This window comes from Dermacentor variabilis, chromosome 7 (assembly GCF_050947875.1).
Source record: "Dermacentor variabilis isolate Ectoservices chromosome 7, ASM5094787v1, whole genome shotgun sequence".
Taxonomy (NCBI): domain Eukaryota; kingdom Metazoa; phylum Arthropoda; class Arachnida; order Ixodida; family Ixodidae; genus Dermacentor; species Dermacentor variabilis.
Window position 1 is genome coordinate 36,450,124 of NC_134574.1, and position 19,099 is coordinate 36,469,222.

Sequence of the window (19,099 nt, forward strand, 5' to 3'; positions counted from 1 at the left end):
AGAAGAGCGGCTCCTCGTCATGATATCAGAGAGTAGGCGCCAGCTGCGCCCACCGAAAATCGCCGAGTTGATTTGCTGAGATTGGCGTCATATCCGCTATGCACCGTGTGCACGCGTTGTCGGCTTGGGTGTTAAGCGCACTAAGAAAAGTGCACGATTAGCAGGCCTAAAGCTTTGCCACGGTTGCTTGAATAGTACGTATAATTCATGTATAACAAATATATTCAAATGGAAGTTTTGTTGCTGTTAGTATTTAAGGTACGAGTGTTATTCATTGCAGTCAAATGGTTGCAGGTTTTGAATATCGCGCAATTCCCATTCAATGCCCCACTCGCACAACTTGTTTAGGACTATCCAAAGTGTGAAGTTTATGCGTGCAAAAAGATGATAGAGCACGGTTACTTTGATTGTTCTGATTTCAATGCTCTGCATCCCCCTCCCTCCCTTCACACACACTCAAACTCGACAAAAACAAACTGCCCCTTTATAGAAAGATTGCATCCTGGTTCCAGGAAATATTACTCTGTGCTGTTTTCTAGTTAGTCATGTGTATTCTGCGCGAAAATTAACCACGGGTAGCGATGCCGCCTTGAAGTTGAAGCAACAGCTCACAATGACATCATCATTTTTGTGAACGCCTACTCTAATTTATCGGTAAAGACGAATTCCATAGCCGCACTTTTTCTAACTTTCCCGAAACCACCATAGCCCAAATCGGAGAGAATAGTTTGAAATGCGTGCCGTCACTATCACGTCCCATCACTCAAAGAAAGGCGTGAAATTGGCGCAAATGATGTATCTGCCCACTTTAAACAATAATGATCAAGCTTCTTTATGCAAGATGAATGCGAATATAGTTTTGAAAGAATGGTTTACCAGGCTAAACTGTTTTAGGCTTGTTCTTTAGCGTCTCTTTATTCCGTTCTACGATTCCGAAGCAACCGTCATGGGGAGCAACAGAGTTCAGCTACATTGCTACAAAGTCATTCGACACCGAGCCATGAAGGCGCGTGAGGGAATTACCGGGCACGCGCAATTGTGAGAGGCGCGCATTAGTTAACCTCCCCCTCCATCCATTTCTCTTGCCGCGCGCCTGTAGCAGGCCAACAGCTAGGAGGTGTGACGTGGTCGATTCATCTCTGACAAAATAGAAAACTTTCTCCAAAAGAGATTTTGTCGTACGACGAAACATTCCGACAGAAAACATCTCACGATCCCGACGCTTACACTCCGGGCACCCGTGGCACTCCATCGTCTGCGCATGCCTGCGCGGGTCTGCGTTGACGATCCAATACCGTGATTAGTCACTGAACCTAACCTATGACACCAGTGACACGGGCGAGAGCATTCGTAGAGCTCCACTTGCTATGAACGTGTCCTGGTCTATCCACCACGCGAAAACATTGCCTTGCGTGGCTACACAACTCCGTCGTTTGTATGGAATGAAACTACTATGCCCTTCGACGAAAGACCACCGGCAGCTTTCGCATCTGAGCTGGGTCCTTCCGAAGTGAGGCTACCTTACGAATGAGTAAGGCCTACGGGTGACATGTACGAGGCCCTTTTTGGCATGGCCGACGACCCTACGTGGGATGACCGGTGGGGAAGAAACGCTTGGACATGTTCTGTGTGATCGCCCTCAATATTTTTGCGGAGACGTTGGCTCGCGAGTGCGCTAGCTCGCGTTGATCTCAGACCACGGTCAGAACACACCACTTTGTAAAGGCGACATTATAAGGCACCATAGCAGACAACAAATTAGGAAAATAGCTACACTATTTGAGCGCAACAATGTTGCACAGACGGCTTTAGCCACAATTAATGTTTATTCTGTTGAACACCATGATGTGCTGCGATTGTGACAGGCTGTGATTGTGTAAAAGGATGGGCTGTTGGGCGAGTTGGTACGGTAACATATTTTTGGTTTGTAGACCGAAGGGACACAGACGAAGACTATAGGAAGGCAGGACGAGCGCTAACTGACAACTAATTTTTAATTGAAACCATCAGCATATATATAAGTGGTTGCAAAAACCGTAGCAGACCAACATGACATGGTGTAAAGACTACTAGTTAACAGATAAACATATAAGAAGTTAGCAAAGCAAAAGAAACAATATAGGGCACTACTTGAGACTTACGCACGTTCCCAGAGATACTGAAATTATATAATAGTAATATTCCAGCTAATAGTCCAGCTAAAACAATTCTCTCCAAATCTTTTAATGGGAAACGCCTCAATTATTTCCCGTGTAGTTTGGCATTTTGTCTTGAAAGGACTTTTGTGCCCTCAAACAGAGGTTTCCAACCGACAGCAGAGCAATGCGACGCTAGATGTGAAATATTAGGGTTGTTAAGTGATCGTTTATGTTCTTTTAGCCTGATATTGAGGCACCTGCTGCTCTGTTCAATATTCGCCTTCCCACACTTGAGTGGAATGTGATAAACAATACCATTGTTACAAGGTAGAAAAAGGGGGCACATGCCTAACGCCGCAGCATTTTTTGCTTCTTCAGCCCGCCTGCTCAAGTTTCCTGTGAATGATACTACACATCAGTGGCAATTTTCCGGGGGGGGGGGGCTGTAAGCGCTCGTCTTGTCTTCTTCTAGTCTTCTTCCGTGTCCCTTCGTGCTACAAACCAAGAATACGTGATTGTGCACATGTGCTCTGTGTGACTCTCAATTTACTTCTTCTTGTACCACTCATTTCGCCGTCTCTCAGTACAGCTTAGCAAAGCTGTTTTCCTGTTCGGGGTAACATATCCGCAGCCTTTCTTATTTATTTACTTTCTCTCTTCTATGTATGACCACAATCAGAATTTTTGGTATTGGCTGGTGAAAGGTCCTGCAAGCAAGATGCCGTGCTAACGGATCGCTATACTATTGAATCGCCATCCTGACGCTACCTGTTTTTGTGCGAGCGTACTCTCTCACTACTGCCATGTCTTGTGGCTTTAGTCCGGCGTCGACGTCTATCGTGGCAGCCATTCCACCCATGAACAAGTGGTCCTGGAGATTCTCGCCCACTGGAAGGTCCGCAACCACCGGAATCTGAAATTTAGTAGAGCATGGCTACTGGCAGCAGAAGAACATCGCACAAATCCAGGATGCTTCGACTAACACGCTCTTTTGCAGCCCCCAAAAATATGATGCGGAAAAGGACTTCCCAACCAGACATAACCATGTAACAGTGATATATGGCTCTGAAGATAAAATTAAATTCTGGTCTTTTACGTGCCAAAACAAGGATATGATTCCGAAGCACGCCGTAGTGGGGGACTACGGACAAATTTTCACCCCCTGGGGTTTTTTAACATGCACCCAATGCACAGTGCACCGGCCTTCTTGCATTTCGCCTCCATCAGAATGCCGCCACCATGGAATGGCTCTCTAACATTTTGCCACAGGCACCGAGATGTGACAAGCAGCAAGACCTTCATGCATGCACATTTTCGCATTCCGCCCGCGTTGAAATGTGGCTGCCGCGACTGGAATTTCATCCTCTGACATTATGATCAGCAGCAGAGAGCCATGTGATTGAGCCACGGCTTCGTGTCAGAGCAATTGTAAAGGATGCACCAAATGTTTCGTTATGAGGAAAGAATACAAGCTTACGCCCAGCTTTTCGAGATCTCTCGCGGGTCCTACTCCTGAAAGGAGGAGGAGCTGCGTTGAACCGATGACGCCTGCCGACAGAATCACCTCCCGCCTTGCTCGTGCTTTTCGTTGGATGCCACCCTTCACGAAGTGGACTCCAACAGCTCTATTGTTTTTGAATATAACCTAAATAATAAACAAGAGAACGTAATTATAAGTGTTGGCGATGAGCGTCCCTTGTTCAATAAAAAAAGAGCAATGATAAACGTAACCATTACGAAGCTTTTGATGGGGTGTTTGTATAAGGCGTATTGGTTTGGCAAATGAGCAAGTAAAACTGAAAGATATTGAGGCTAGCTTTCCGGTTGACATGGGTCGCACTTGAATATTCAGCCACTTATTTAGCGATAGAGCTCAACAGCCATTCATTCGCTGACCTCGAGCAGTGCAATGCCAGGAGACGAGGGTAAAAACGCTTCATTCGAGTTGAGCTTAAGAGGACACTTTAGCTCGGGCTGAACCCCGATGCTGCCTATTAAAATACCTGTAAAACGCAGAAATGCTTTTCTGAAAGAAAAGAATTCTGGACCGATTTTAATGAATTTTTTCTTCTTTTTAGACATAGAGAAAAAGTCTAGGGACTGCTGAGCAAAAATTTTCATTCATGAACTTTTTGCAATCATTTTTCTAATGTGTCTTAGAAAAATGGGAGCAAGAAACTTACAAATTCGTACTTCTACATCAAAAGCAGGTATCGCCATGCTGTAAAATGCGTCTGTTAGAGCAATTAAAGTGCACAAATCGGATATAGAAATTGACATTTCGCGAGAATTGTTTACAACGTTTGCGATGGTTTTGCAGCAGTCATACTCACATGAAAACACTATAATGTACATCGGTGTATAATACACCAATTTTGTCCACTTTATATGTAGTATTAGGTGCAATTTACAGAATTGTTATATAACATTTATTAGTGATCAGAGACTTGTGAACTTGATAGTTTTGTCGTGGAAGATAGCGACATTGTTTTCAATTTTTATAAACAAATCGACATCCTAAAAAAATATTGTCACCGTCGGTAATGTCGGCTTCCAAAGGTGCCTAGATTATTTTTTTTTTACATACAAGATACCTCACCAATTTGTTGCCATAGTTGCTGAGAAAATCGATTTCTCCTTTTCCACGTATTTAAATAGAAGCTCCGAGCTAAAACTTCCTAGCTCTTAGGACGGTGTTCTTAGTTCGAGGGAGGGGAGAGGTGGGACGTCCTTATTTAATTACATAGGAAAGGAAAAGTCGTTGAAATCGTTTCTTCTCGGCTAGCACTGCGCTGAATCTGACTAGGTATGATGCATATAAAGAAAAGGAGTTCAATATAGTTATACAGGTATACAAAATCTTAAATATAAGATAAGGTTAGCAGCGCACTCTTTCCACGACTCATCAACCACTAGTTATCGGCCCTCTTTCTGTATCAACATCAAGGCACCGCGCAGTCATGGGCAGGTTGCGCCAGATAAGCACAGCCACAAGCTGTGCCACTAATTCCTGTGTAGCGTGATTGAGGGCGCTGCTTCTTGATGCGGACGGATGGTTAGTCGAGTGAGTTTTCATTTTACTGGGGCATCCTGTAAAATGCTTCGCCCGAAAGGCGAAGCATCGGTTGCGATGAAAAATTAGTGGACAGCTGCACCAAGTCAGGATAGTAGCTTTATCGGCCGTATAAACTTGTAAACATAGGCACATTTACTAAATCAACAAGCACGTTGCGGAGTGCACACAAGCATATATGAACCAATGTAGCTCGATGACCGGGGAAACTCGCTGTCAAAACTCTAGCGTGAGAAAATGCGGTAGCAGCGGCCAGCGAAGTTACAACCGTGCTGTCAATCGCTTCAACGAAAGTTTAGCGCCGAGAGCGCACAACGCTCACAAAACTACGAGCCGTCGACGCACCTAGACTCTGCCCCCAACGCAGGTCACTCCGAAGTAGACGCCCCCCCCCCTCCCCTCCGCTTTTCTCGTTCCCCCTGTGGCTGGCAATGTTGGGTGCCTGGAGCAAAGCCACCTTTGGCCTGGAGCACGACGGTAGACGGCGCGCTTCCTGCCCGCTCTTGTCTCTTTCGCGGGGGCGAAATTGAGCAGCGATCCTCAGCTTCCCTCACACGCCTTCACTGGCACATGGAGCGTAGGGCGTGCGGCGACGATGTTATCCGCCTCGGACTCTATATGAAACCTCATGAGGGCACCGAAGGCAGAAGTGCACTTGGAGTGTCTACATAGCTGCTATCGCTATAAAATGGCAAAACTCACCTTCGCCAAAACTTCGCCAGCTTTAAAGTGGCCCTTAACTACCCCTCGGGCCTGGTGACATAACATAGTCAGCGCGTAGCATACGCTGCTGTGAACATCTCAGCCGAGTTTTGCTGTCGTACGCGGTGCGTAGAGCTCGCGAGCGGTTCGCGAAGTCACCTTTCTCTCAAACGCTCTCTGTTCAACAGGAAGCCCTCTGCTGACTCTCTTCTAGACGCACTATTCCGTCCTTCCCTCAGACGCACAAGACGTTCATTTGAGGGATAACCAGCCGTTTTTGCGCAGCCGCGAGTAAGAGGAGGCGCGAGAGAGAAAATCTTGGGCTTTTGCACCTTGAATATGATTCTGCCTATACACTACGCTCCTTCGTCTGCGCACGGGCTCCGTGTGGACGGCAGCTAGGCTCCATGCCAAGGGACACATCGCCTCGCCGGCCTGCAGAAGGTGCGGTGACGCCGAGACCCTGGAGCACCTACTCTGTACCTGTCCTGCATTAGCCCAGGAACGCGCTCCAGTCACTGCCACCTACCGACGGTATGGACTTCCGGCTACGTCAGAGACACACCTGCTCTTCCCGGCCCGCTACCACCTCCCAGCTCTGGCAAGCCTGCTTGAATATGTTTACACAAACGGGCTTCTAGATCGCCAATAGACTTCGGCCTCACACGGCCTCTGCCCGAGCGCCGGCCATCGCCCCGGGATGATGCTGACGTCTGCTGCCTGAAGCCTACTCTCCCTTTCCCCCTCTACCCTCTCATCTTTCTTTCCCCGCCCCCATTCCCCATTACGCTGCGCCGTGCTCCCATATGGGCTGCAGAACTGAGCGTATTTTCCCTCTCCTCAAATCACGAAGAAGAAGAAGAAGAAGGCACTACGGAGGAGGCTACTTAGCGCGTGTTGTAGGCGTTTGCCTCTAGGCGTACCGGCATTGCGGAGTGGGGTCGAGTTTACTCTCGGACGCTGGCGGCCGGCGTGGTAAAATAGGTGAAGCAGCAGGCACGGTCGCCCGATGTGGCGACCGCTGTGTCGGACAGGCTGTCTCGCACCTGTGGCGCTCGTGCTAAGTCAGTCGTGGCGTATCATAGCTTGCGACCGATAGAGCCCGGGCCGCGTATATTGAAAATCTAGAAGGCAGAGCGCCTTAGCAGCCGCAGTTGAACTCAAGTGGGTGAAAGGCTGCCGGTGACGATGACTGACTCAGCAGCAGCGCCGTAGGCGCGACAAGGTCTGTCCGACGTATTCAGAGACTAAGTTCTGACTGGCGTTGAAGAAGTCGCGGTGCGCGGTAGTGCTGAACTTATCGTCACAAGTTGGCGGCTGGACGCAATTATATTTATTCAGTCGTGTTTTTTTACTAATTGAAACAACGTGTCATTATTTCGCATTATTGGCGGCGCCCCCATGACACTACAGCGGCAACGGGGACACCAAAGCTAGACCCCCACCGGTCCGTGGGTTAGGGCTCGCCGAGGCCTGCGCGTGTCAGGGTTGTATAAGATCGCCTGTCCGCTATCGCGGACAGCCAATTTTTTATGCGAACGCCCCCTGGCACGCTTCGGCCACCGGGGCCTCAGCCCACGGGCCTCCCTGCTTCTAGCTTTGATCCCCCCGCTGCCCCTTGGGCGCCCTGGAGACCTGCGCCACCTGCGTTATTATAACTTCAAGTGCTCCCCTGAGGCCTTCGTTGGCCGGTTACATGTGCCCTCATGGAGCAGTGCTTGTAGAAAATCCAATATATCGTCGCGACGAAAAAAGCGACCCGCGACTTATACAACACCAGTCAGAACATAACCCCTTCAGACACATCAATCATCAATTGGGGCGTCCGTGGCCACTGCCTCACCGCGCGGGCAGCCAGCGGCGGCGTGGCCCTAAACAAACTCGACCGCACTTCGCAACACCGGCATGTCTGGGGACAAATGCATACAAGACGCGCTAAGAAACCTCGATCCTCCGTTCAAGGAGGATACCCAAGAAAGTGGACGAGGAAACGGCGCCGCGGTCGCTCAATTGGTAGAGCATCGCACTCGAAATGCTGAGGCTGTGGGATTGTTCCCTACCTGCGGCAAGTCGTTTTTTCATGCACTTTCATTTCCATTAATTTATCGTTCCTTTATTTCATTTATTAATCCCAAGTAATTTCCCCTATGTTGTCCTTGGTGTCAGTGTTTGTTGGCTTCTGATGACATCACTAATTGGAATTAAGTATTAAACTCAAAGGCATCAACAAAAAATTATGGATGGCTGCTCTATTTGGCTGTGAACGATATGAACTTAGTTATCCTGGGGCATAATGGCCCTTCTATTTTAGAAGTACGGTGCATGATAGCTGGAAAACCCTATACATGGCTCCAAAATACACCATTAATATACGAGTACAACATTTTCAAACTCTCGCAAACAGTGTAACAAATCTGTATAAGATATCACTTACCAGATCAAATCTGCCAGCTTTAGATGTTCTCACGGAGGCAGTTTGCCGAACTTCAATATGTATTCTTGGTGCAGAATTACAGATTCGTAAACTTCGTGCATTTATTTTTGCAACTTGCCTATTATCATCAATTTTGGTGAAACATTCGTGCTCTAAATCGAAGTGCGGCTTCAACAACCACTACAATTTAACTTTGTCTTTAAGATGCGACATATTTCATTAAACATGGCCCAGGAGTCATCTAAGACAAACATTTCTGCGTTTTAGATGCGTTTGATTAGGCAGAATAGCAGTCAGTCCCGAGTTCTTAAGAGGAATTTAAGGTGCACCTAAATCTAAGTACACGGGTGTTCTCGCATTTCGCACCCATCGAAATGCGGCCGCCGTGGTCGCCCGCGACCTCGTGCTTAGCAGCCGAACACCGAAGCCACTAAGCAACCACGGCGAGTTGCAAAGGGATGGCCGATATTCCAGTTTATGTTAGGAGAAACATTTTGAGCTGGGAAGGTCATGATTTATGTAGGGCAGATAACCAAATGTCGATTATAGTGACGGAATTGATGTCAGCGGAACAGAAGTGCTCGAGGACAACAGAAAATTAAGTGGGCTGATGAGAATAGGATATTCGGCACAGCAAGTACGAATCAGTTATTGCAAGGCAGGGGTAATTGGAGATCGCTGGGAGAGGCGTTTGTCCCGCACTGGACATAGAAATGGGCTGATGATGATGAGGATGACGATGAGGACGATGCCGTAAATAATTTCTATAAAATGATTTTATTAAACTTAAATTATGGGGTTTTACGTGCCAAAACCACTTTCTGATTATGAGACACGCCGTAGTGGAGGTCTCCGGAAATTTAGACTACCTGGGGTTCTTTAACGTGCACCTAAATCTAAGTACACGGGTGTTTTCGCTTTTCGCCCCATCGAAATGCGGCCGCTATGGCCGGCGTTCGATCCAGCGACCTCGTTAATAGCAGCCCAGCACCATAGCCACTAAGCAACTACAGCGGGTATATATTTAAAATGATCATTTGTTAAGTCCACGAATGCAAACGTCAGTCTCTCTTCAATTAGAAAGCGACCGCTCACTACGTTAGAATACCAAACACTGGTCTTTAAGTGCTAGTAGCGCTGTTTGAATAATATTTTCCGATCGATGTGCAGATGAACAATTTTGCGTCTGGGAAAAAAATCTCACTTTAGTGGCCCGACTTTGGAGAAACAAATGCAAATTCTTGGAACGCTTCTTGTAGATTGGTCTGATGTAGCTCTTGGCGGCACTGAAACGTCTTCCTTCGAAACTTGTAGTTTGAGTGCGTGAGAAACCTGCGGAGTGAAAATGGCAAGGAGAAGTCATAAATATGTATTTCAAATTTTTATTCCAATGTTGTATCGACCTCTGGATTTTTCCCGACGCTGTGCAACAGAAACCAAATAAAGCGGACACTCGCTTTCTAGCGTTTCCAGTTTTTGGTCAGTGTGAATAGCGCGTGGTCCTCCAGTGTATACCTTCAAGTAATCATACGCATCTAATAATAAATACGCCTTTTAGAGCGCTGCTCTTAGGCGTTCGTTCTTGCGTTTAGCGTCGGCGGCCTCCTTTGGCGTAACTAAACGAACGAGCACAGCGAAGGATGAAAAAGCGAACGCGGAGCGCAGCAGGAACTGAAAGACTGTGATAGCTAACGGAGCGCGAGGAAGTTTTGTGAGTAATTTCACCAGTCCTCGAAGCAAAGCCAGGCAGTAATGTCGTCATGTTATTTTTTTAAGAGACTTTAGGCTAGCAACAGTTTCAATATATCTGTGACCGGCCTGCGCGACCAAATATTAGGGCTCTTCCCTTACATATGTCACACAGTAGGTGAAGGAGACCTTTTGAGGAAATATTCAGTGGAACGCGGACACATCCTGTTCTACGGTTTAGTGATGCATTATGCTTTAGAAGTAGTGTTTGTCTCTGTAAACCAACCACGAAGGTAAGCCTTCAGCATTTTTTAAACCGCCTGTAGTTTCGCAATATGCGAAAATCGCCCTAAAGCCCATTTATATACCGGTTATATCAAACTTCTTCAGTAATTAATTACACAGTAGGGCTCATCCTAAAATAAAATTTTAATCTCTTAAAGTTGTCTAACTGGTACTGCGACATTGTGATACCTGCCAAAACCAGGTTTTTTTGGTGCAGCTGGAATGACCGCTATCATGTTTTATATAGCGCTATAGAGGCTATACAAGTTGTCACGGCGAAGTTTGACTACTGCAGAAAAATATAAAGTACGGAAGTGTTTGACTGTCTATATCGGCCTCGGCGGCCGCAATTCACTGCGCACACAAGCGAAAACACCTGTGTACTTACATTAACGTGCCCGTTAAAGAACTCGAGGTGGTCAAGATTATTCCGTAATCCTCCACTATAGCGTGCCTCATAATCAGATGTTGGTTTTTGCATGTAAAGCAGCATAAGTTATTTTTAATTTTTAATTCAAGGACTCAATAAAGCTTTTTGTTTTCTTTACTGGGGTGTTACGGGAAAGCCTGCCATGTGCGTGTCACCACCAAACGCGTAGATGGTGTTGTGCTTACCTGCCTGCTCCGGGCCGTTGTAGTCGATCAAGTTATAGCCGAGTACTCGGCCCGCTTCCAGGAAAGTGGAAACGAGTTGTGTTTGCGTGACGGTAAATGTTACCGGCACTTTCCCGCTGTTCCCCCGATATCCTGAAAAGGTGAAGGCGTCAGCAGCATTATAGACCCCCTAGTTTAAGGCAAATGCCGCAAGCTGACTTCGGAAGGCACAATGGCGTTCCCGTAAGCAATAATCATTTAATATTTGTGTTCAGCAGGTTCACGGCCCGAAAATTTATTGCAGTAATTTGGTGTTCTTTTCGGTGCTTCCCAAATGAACACAATATCAGCAGCCATGAGATCAAAACACTTGCGCTAAATTCATTGGGCTACAAGAAAAATTACGATCCCATTCTTGAATAGCAATTCGTCATGCTGCTTGCTCATCTGATGTATTACGATAGTAAACCCCGTATTCAGAAATCCATCTTAAGTTGAAGCCCATGCTTGACTTGATATAAACGACGCCTGATGCGAACGCGCCCAAGCCGCTCGTCGGGTTTCCTTTGGTGCGCTCAAGACAGGTGTCATTTAAGTCAAGCGTGGGCTTGAAGTTAAGATGCATTTCGGAATACGGGGGTAAGTGTCACGTTCACTGGGGACAAAAAGAAGTGTTTCGCGCTTATCAAGGCACGCGCGCGCATTCTCGTAGCACTAAAGTTCGTGCTCTAGACTTTGCCGGACTTTCTTATCCAGTTCGGCGCAAAACTGCACCTAATGATGCTTCTGCTTGCTGTGACTTTCATGAAGCGCAGCACTGGATTAAGGGGGGGGGGGGGAGGGGCTAAAGGGGCTGCAGCCCAAGGCCTCATCTCGGACAGTAGGAGAAGGGGGCTCATTTTAGTATATGGAACCATGGGCATCGGCACTTCGAGCTACATGTATGAAGCGAGAAAACCAGAAAGGGCAGACGGAGCCCCCCGCCTAATGTAACAGCATGCGTTTAGCCTGATCATTTGGGGAAAGCTTGTCGAGCTGCAAAAACAGGAATCCCCCGCCACCCCGGCGGGGCCCTCTTTCTTACGAAGCGAGGTGCCTTTGCTTAAAAGAGTTTTCGTGGTTTCCTCTCAGTCCGTCTCTCCAGTGACGTCTGGAGAGGAGGGGCAAAAAAGAAACACCTCAAACATGTAATGTGGGACGAGGACCCAAATCTCCCTGGCCCCTCGTCACCACCAAGCCACTCTGCACCTCTCAAATAGTTCCGTCGCTTTCCTTCTCATACAAAGGATGTGCTGCAGTACCCAGCAGTGCCTCCCATTCGACTTTTCTTTACCCTGATGGTAATATGGGCGGGGCAGGATGAGTCCGATAGCCCATGATGTTGAGTCTGATGGCAGAGTCTAGGCAGGAAAGGAAAGAAGACGTCACACGTGCTTTTGTCCGCTTGCCGTGGCGCATGGAATGTTCACTGTTTGGGCTAGGGTTGTGGAAAAGTGAAGGGGGAAGTTGGAGAGCTGCACACAAAGGGCCCATTCCTGCCTAGTGGCTGCGCACCCTCACGCTCGCTCGACTGAAAAAGTAGGTCACACTGGCTGCCGAACTTTCCAGAAAGAAGTAGAAAAAGATGACTCAGGTGACGGAGGAAGCGCAACTTCGCCCGCGCTAGGAGTTGCCCTCTCCCTTTCGTTCTCGCGCTCGGCTTCGATGGGGCGAAAGAAAATCGAGAACCTCCCTGAACAGACGTTTCCTCCTAGCCAATAGGAAGACGAGACCGGAACGGGAGATGGAGTGAGTTTGTACGGAAAAGGAGGGAATTTCTACAATGAACTCCATGCGTATGTGAACGCCTGGTTTGGCTCTAGTAAGAGACAGATGTGGCGCGCGTCTATAAAAGGAAGTTGATCGCGGGCTGCGATTCCGTCCCGAGCCGCCGGTTAAGCTTGCATAAGCCCGCCCGCTGAGGAGCTCCCATGGCACGCACCACTCTCGGCCAGCCACGGACCATTCAGGCAGCGTATGCCAGTCATCGCGACGGCCACCGTTGGACACCTGCGGTCGCGTCGGACTGACGAAGTGCCCGGTGAACGATTAGCGTCCATTCATGCGAAAATGCTCGTTCGGAAGCCTCAAAGTGGTGCCTCTAAACGAAAGGCGAAGTTAGGAAGAGAAGAGCGTCGAAAGAAGCTACCAAAGATGACAAAGTAGCTACCGAATGCGCTTCCGCGGAGCAGTATGATCGCTCTACCCAGAGTCCATATCAAACGCCCAATAGTACCGACTGTGCTTCTACGGAGGACTTGCGAACTCCATCACCACGGTTTCCTGGCAAGAAGCAAAGTTTGACTCATCTGGGTTGTCTGGATCCTGTGAAAACGGTGCCAACCTCGATCGTCCATATTTCTGAGCAACCGACGCCAGCCAAGCCCTGTCCGCTTCATGAGTCAGCAACGTCTATGCTACTCGGCCGGGCCCGTGCCATAGAGCTCCAAGTGTCCGGTCCACCACGCCCGATTTACTGCTCATCAACAGGTGCCAAACCTCCCCGATGAGCCTCCTTCTACTGACGAGCGCCAGGAAATAACACTCCAAGAACCGACTCACTTGTTTCCTGTTAGTTTGGCTTCAAATAATCATGTTCCAACCCACACAGTGTGCCTCGAGAGGATGAATGAGACGGCTTCTCGTTGCGGCAACAGAGAAGCACAGACACCCCTGAAGAAAGAGGTACGTTGAGAGATTCTCTGAAGTGACGCAATTTCGCCATGAGTCACAGCTTACACACTCACTACGTGATCTTGGGAGGCGAGACTCTCCGAACTGGACCTGGGAAGCCAACTGGCGACCCCCGGCAATGCCCGGCAAGCCGCGATCGCCAGTGGAGCCTTGTCAGAGGGAACCACCTAGGAATAAACTGCGCAACGGTTTCTGCAATAATAAAGTTCCTCCTCCTCCTCCTCCTCCGAAGTGACCCTGCTAAGTGGCCGGACGTTATTACTGACAGCTTTCGGAGTGTATTTCTTGAGAAAGGGCTATTGTATTTTCAAAATCGGGCAGAAAATTTTCCGTCTTCCGAAATCAACACAAAACTCAGAAACGCTATATGTCACCTCATCTTTTCGTGCGAAAGGCTGCAAATGGGGCGGCCTACGAACGACACTGGTTAATTTACTCAGAGTCCAAAGGTTCCGTTTACTGTTTCATGTGCAAACTATTTTCGATTTCAAGCAACCCTAGTGCTTTCACCACGCACGGTTATCTGATTGGAAAAGGGCTGAAGGAAAGGTTTGCGCACATGCAAATAGCGTCGAACACCGGACCGGAACTCCGTGGCAGCATGGCTCACCTGCTCTAAATCGAGCAGCGGAATTGACAAAGAGCTGGTTAAGCATCTTGTCACTGAGACCGCTCACTGGACAGAGATGTTGAAGCGCGTAGTCGCTTTAGTTAAGCTTCTAGCTGAGCGCAATTTAGCGTTTAGGGATACTGAGTAGATTTTTGGTTCACCGAGAAATGGCAATTATATGGGATTTCTTGAGGCCATTGCCAAGTTTGATCCCTTTCTAGAGGAGCACATCAAATGCTACGGGAACAAAGGAAAAGGTCACCCATCATATCTATGAAATACCATTTGTGATGAACTTATCGAGCACATGACAAAAGCTGTCAAGGAACGTCTCGTTGACGAAGTGAAACGCGCAAAATACTTCTCTTTAATTGTTGATTCGACATGAGACCTTACTCATGTTGATCAGCTGTCAGTTGTTTTACGATACGTATTATTTAAATGGGAAAGTGCACGAACGCTTTCTTCGATTAGTTCTAATTGAATCGCATACCGGCTTGTATTTTTTCGATACCGTGATGTCCCTTTTGTCGGCCAAGGCATCTCAATTGATGATTGTAGGGGCCAAGGTTATGATAATGCGAGTAGTATGTCAGGAAAATCCAATGGACTGGAAGTTCAAATCAAACACCTGAACGAATTGGCAGTCTACGTCCCGTGTGCTGGTCATGCACTGAACTTAGTTGGCGCGTGTAGTGTTGACTGTTGCCTTGAGGCAGTCAAATTTGTCGTCGTAATTCAGAGACTGTATAGGTTCTTTGCTGCCTCACCTAAGCGATGGAGGTATCTTTTGGACAGCATGGGCGGTAGTGGCCAGCAGTTTGTTTTGAAAAGTCTCTCTGAGACCAGGTGGTCAAGACACGCTGAATGATGTAAGGCCATTCTGAAAAAATTCAATGCAGTCTTGTGTTGCCTTGAAGCTATATCAAAGAACGAGGAAGAAAACGGTGACACTAAGAACGAAGCGCACTCTCCCTTCGAGAAAATGACAAAACTAGAGACTGCATTCATGGCGATTTTCTGGAACGAAATCTTGGAGCCCTTTGACAAAACGAGCGTAGCGCTTCAGAAAGCAGGCCTAGACATTTCAACTGCTGCAGACCTGCTGAGCTCTCTAGAAGGCGTTGTTAATTTTTTGCGACTTCTCTTTGATACCTTCGAAGAGAGAGCATGCACGCTAAGTACCAATTACTGTTATCAGGATGAGGGCAAACGAATCGTTTTGAGGAAGCACTCGGACGGTAAAAGCGACAGTGCGCTACAAAATAGAAAAAAAGTTTATCGTAGAGACCTACAATGTTGTACTTGACAGTATAGGCTCTGCTTTGCGAGTGCCAAAGGGTGCCTACACTGAACTCTGCGAAAGGTTTGGAGCCTTAAAATTGCTGACAGAAGTTGGGAGCGAGGCCTCTCTGGCACAGCAGGCTGAGAAGTCGGTGAAAACCTACAAAAATTATTTGGAGCCAGCATTTTCCGCTGAAATCGTTCAGTTTCGAATTTTCTGCACAGCTCTATCTGCCAGGACACGATTCCCCTGGGAATAATGAAGTTGCTGCACGAAAGAAAGCTTACTGATTTGTTTCCGGACCTTTCTATTGATTTCCGAATGTACTTAGGCATGCCCGTGGCAAACTGTGAGACCGAACGATCGTTTTTCAAGTTGTCGCTGATAAAAAAATCGCCTTTGTTCGAGCGTCCTTCACGACAAGGTGAACTCGCTTGCTATCATGTCCATTGAAAGTGACCTCCTCGGCGATCTATCCTTCGAACAGACTATATCTAATTTCGCCAAAGCGAAGGCGCCCAAAGATGCCATTTTAAAAGAGGACTGTTTGCGCTATACATGGATAATTCCAGTAAGTTCATCGTGTCGCCTCCCAGCCTCCACGTTGCCAATGAAACGCTGAGCAGTGTAATTCAAGATATGCAAATTTTCGTTGTTCGTCACTTGTTTGTTCTTCTTGTGATATTTAGCGTGCTTATAAAGAACTGTATTTTTGTTGTTTTTGATAGTGCCATGTTTATTTGGTGTCGTCTTTGCTTGCCTTACCTTTAACGAAAATATTTTCAAATAATGTTTTGTAATTACAGTCGGTTATTTTCATCTGTATTATAGTGCATCTTTATGATGTTTGTATTGGCTTAAGTACTGTATATAACTATTGCATATTTATAGAGTAACGTGTATAACGATTACTGCAGTCTGATGCCTGAATTTTAATAAAGAATGTTTTGGATACAACCGTGCGTCTCCTCATCGAACTAAACTTAGTGATGCAAACAGAGCCTAGCTTCAGAAGTATCGACATCTGAGCTGTGTTGTCTTTTCTACGTTGTTGTTCGTCTTGAGTGCACTAAACTTTTCCTTAAAGCCAGCTTTTGCTGAAAACAGAATGCAGATTGATCACAAAGTGAACATATCAGTTGGTGTTTACAACAGCACGCGTTTCAAGCTAGTTTTGTTCTTTTCCATATAATTATAACAATAATAATAATCCCATTGATCGCACTTCGTTCTTTTTATATTGGTGGAATTAAAACGAAACATGGCATATTTCCAGTAGCGTAGCAGGTATTTGGATCCCACCGATGGCATCGGTTGTTGGGAACTCGGCGCTGACGCCCGTGGTTGTACCTGGGTCGCAAGCCCCAAGGCTAGCGTTGGCCTGGCGGCCTGGGGTACAACTGGAAGCATCCGAAGGTCCCGGCAAAGCATGAGTCGACTGGTAACAACAAAACAACTTGTTTATTTTAACATTGCAAAGAGTTGGCGGTCAGGTTGACCGAAGTAGAGAGACGGGAGAGCACTTTACTCAACAGAAGAAATCGGAGCCCTCCTCTTGGCGTCCGGGGGCAGCTGTTTTTATACTCTCGCAGTTGAGGGCAAGAAGGAACCCCTCAATAGACGAGCACGTGAATGTACAATGGGCTAATGGTGACGCACACTGTCGTAGCGCTGCCGGTCGGGCACAAAGACTGGGATGAGAGGGTGATCCCTGCTTTCGCATCGCCTGGTTCGGGCACAATGACTGGAAGGAGAGGGTGCCCCTGCTGTCGCATCGCCTGGTTCAGGCACAATGACTGGAAGGAGAGGGTGATCCTTTGCGGTCGCATCGCCGCAGTCGCGCCTGGAAACACCTGGCGGGGAGCGTTGCGGCGACGACGATCGGGCCAAAATGTCTGCCGCCCCGCCGCAGTCGCGCCGGCAAAACCGCGTGTCGCAGGCGAAACGCAACAGACCGCCCCGCCGGGGGAAGGAGATCCCGATGCACAGGGGACTGCATCCGCTGTCCGGAGGGATGTCGCTCGATGATGCTCATAACCGAAGTCGGGCGTCCCTCGACGTTTCTTGAGCGCAGCGCACAGAGAAGGCCTCGTTCTCTCGTTCAGGTTCGCACGGGACACTGCAAAGTGACTTCGGGAGAGTTCACATTTTTGTTCTCGTTCCCGGCAAGCGTTAGAACTACGCTGAAACTCAACCGCTCAGTCAGCAAGCACGGCACAACCCTCACTAAGCCCTGCCAGGCTCTTTCCCCTTTTTATACCACTGCATAGTTCCTTACAGTAGTCTAGCATCACTCAGAACGCGTCCACAAATTGGAAAATTGCACTAGAAAGCATATCATCACTTTGAAACACTAAACAAAAGCAATATGTTAAAAAAAATCCTGCCTCAGGAAGAAAAACATCAGTAACCAACAATTTTGAGGCTGATTCCTACGTTAGGGGCTTCGACTTAAGCCATCGGCGTTACCGTTGAGACTCCCCTTTTTGTAACGCACCTCAAAGGAATATTGTTGTAAAGCGAGGCTCCAGCGCAGGAGGCGGCCATTTTTGGGAGAGATGGTCTGCAGCCATTGGAGAGGGCAGTGATCCGTCTCAATGATAAACCTCGAGCCGGCTAGATAGCATGACAATTTCTGAACGACCCACACGAGACATGCACACTCTTTCTCGGTGGCGCTATACGCCTGCTCACGACTGGTCAGCTTACGACTAGCATACAGGACGGGGTGTTCTACTTCTCCCTTTTCCCGTTGGCACAGTACAACGCCCATGCCTCGCTCACTAGCATCGCACTGAACAACGAACCCTTTTGTATAGTCTGGCGATCGTAGCACAGGCTGGCTTGTTAGGGCACTCTTTAGGGCGCTAAAAGCTCTTTCCTTGGTCTCGTCCCAGACGACTGTTTGAGGCTCTGTTTTTCTTAGAGCATCCGTCAGGGGAGCCGCGATATCAGAGTACCTGGGGATGTACCTCTGATAGTAGCCGGCGACACCTAAGAACGACCGAATATCGGTCTTTGTGCGCGGTTGCGGAAAGTCTCGCACAGCGGCCACTTTTATTTCAGAGGGGCGGCGACGACCCTGACCAATCACGTGACCGAGGTAGACAACCTCGGCCTGTGCTAACTGGCACTTAGGAGCCTTGACTGTCAAGCCCGCTTCGCGCAGGCGGGTTAGCACTGCCCGCAAGTGTGCCACATGCTCAGACCAGGATGCGGAGAATATCGCTACGTCGTCTAGATACGGTAAAGCGAATTCTTGCTGTCCCCGCAACACTTTATCCATGAGGCTTGAAAAACAGTATGGCGCGTTCTTCAAACCAAAACTCAACACTTTAGGACGGAATGTTCCCATTGGTGAAATGAACGCCGCATACCTACTAGCCTCTTCTGTAAGTGGAACCTGCCAATAACCCCTGACAAGATCTAGGGTGGAAATAAACTGAGCGCTACTAACTTTCTCAAGGCGCTCCTCGATGTTAGGGATCGGATAAATTTGATCCTTAGTGATGGAATTAAGCCTGCGGTAGTCGACGCAAGGACGAGGTTCCTTGCC

At 47.9% G+C, this 19,099-nt stretch overlaps 1 protein-coding gene across 2 annotated transcripts in view; it reads right to left on the reverse strand.

The window, feature by feature from the left end:
- Positions 1–19,099, reverse strand: part of LOC142587405 (4-pyridoxate dehydrogenase-like) — a 92,041-nt gene that overhangs the window by 17,603 nt on the left and 55,339 nt on the right. For both annotated transcript variants that reach the window (XM_075698399.1, XM_075698400.1), the window contains 4 exons: positions 10,937–11,068; positions 9,552–9,679; positions 3,616–3,783; positions 2,907–3,051 (listed from right to left, as the gene is read on the reverse strand). In XM_075698399.1, coding sequence (XP_075554514.1) covers positions 2,907–3,051; positions 3,616–3,783; positions 9,552–9,679; positions 10,937–11,068 — 573 coding nt within the window. The remainder of the gene's footprint in view (positions 1–2,906; positions 3,052–3,615; positions 3,784–9,551; positions 9,680–10,936; positions 11,069–19,099) is intronic.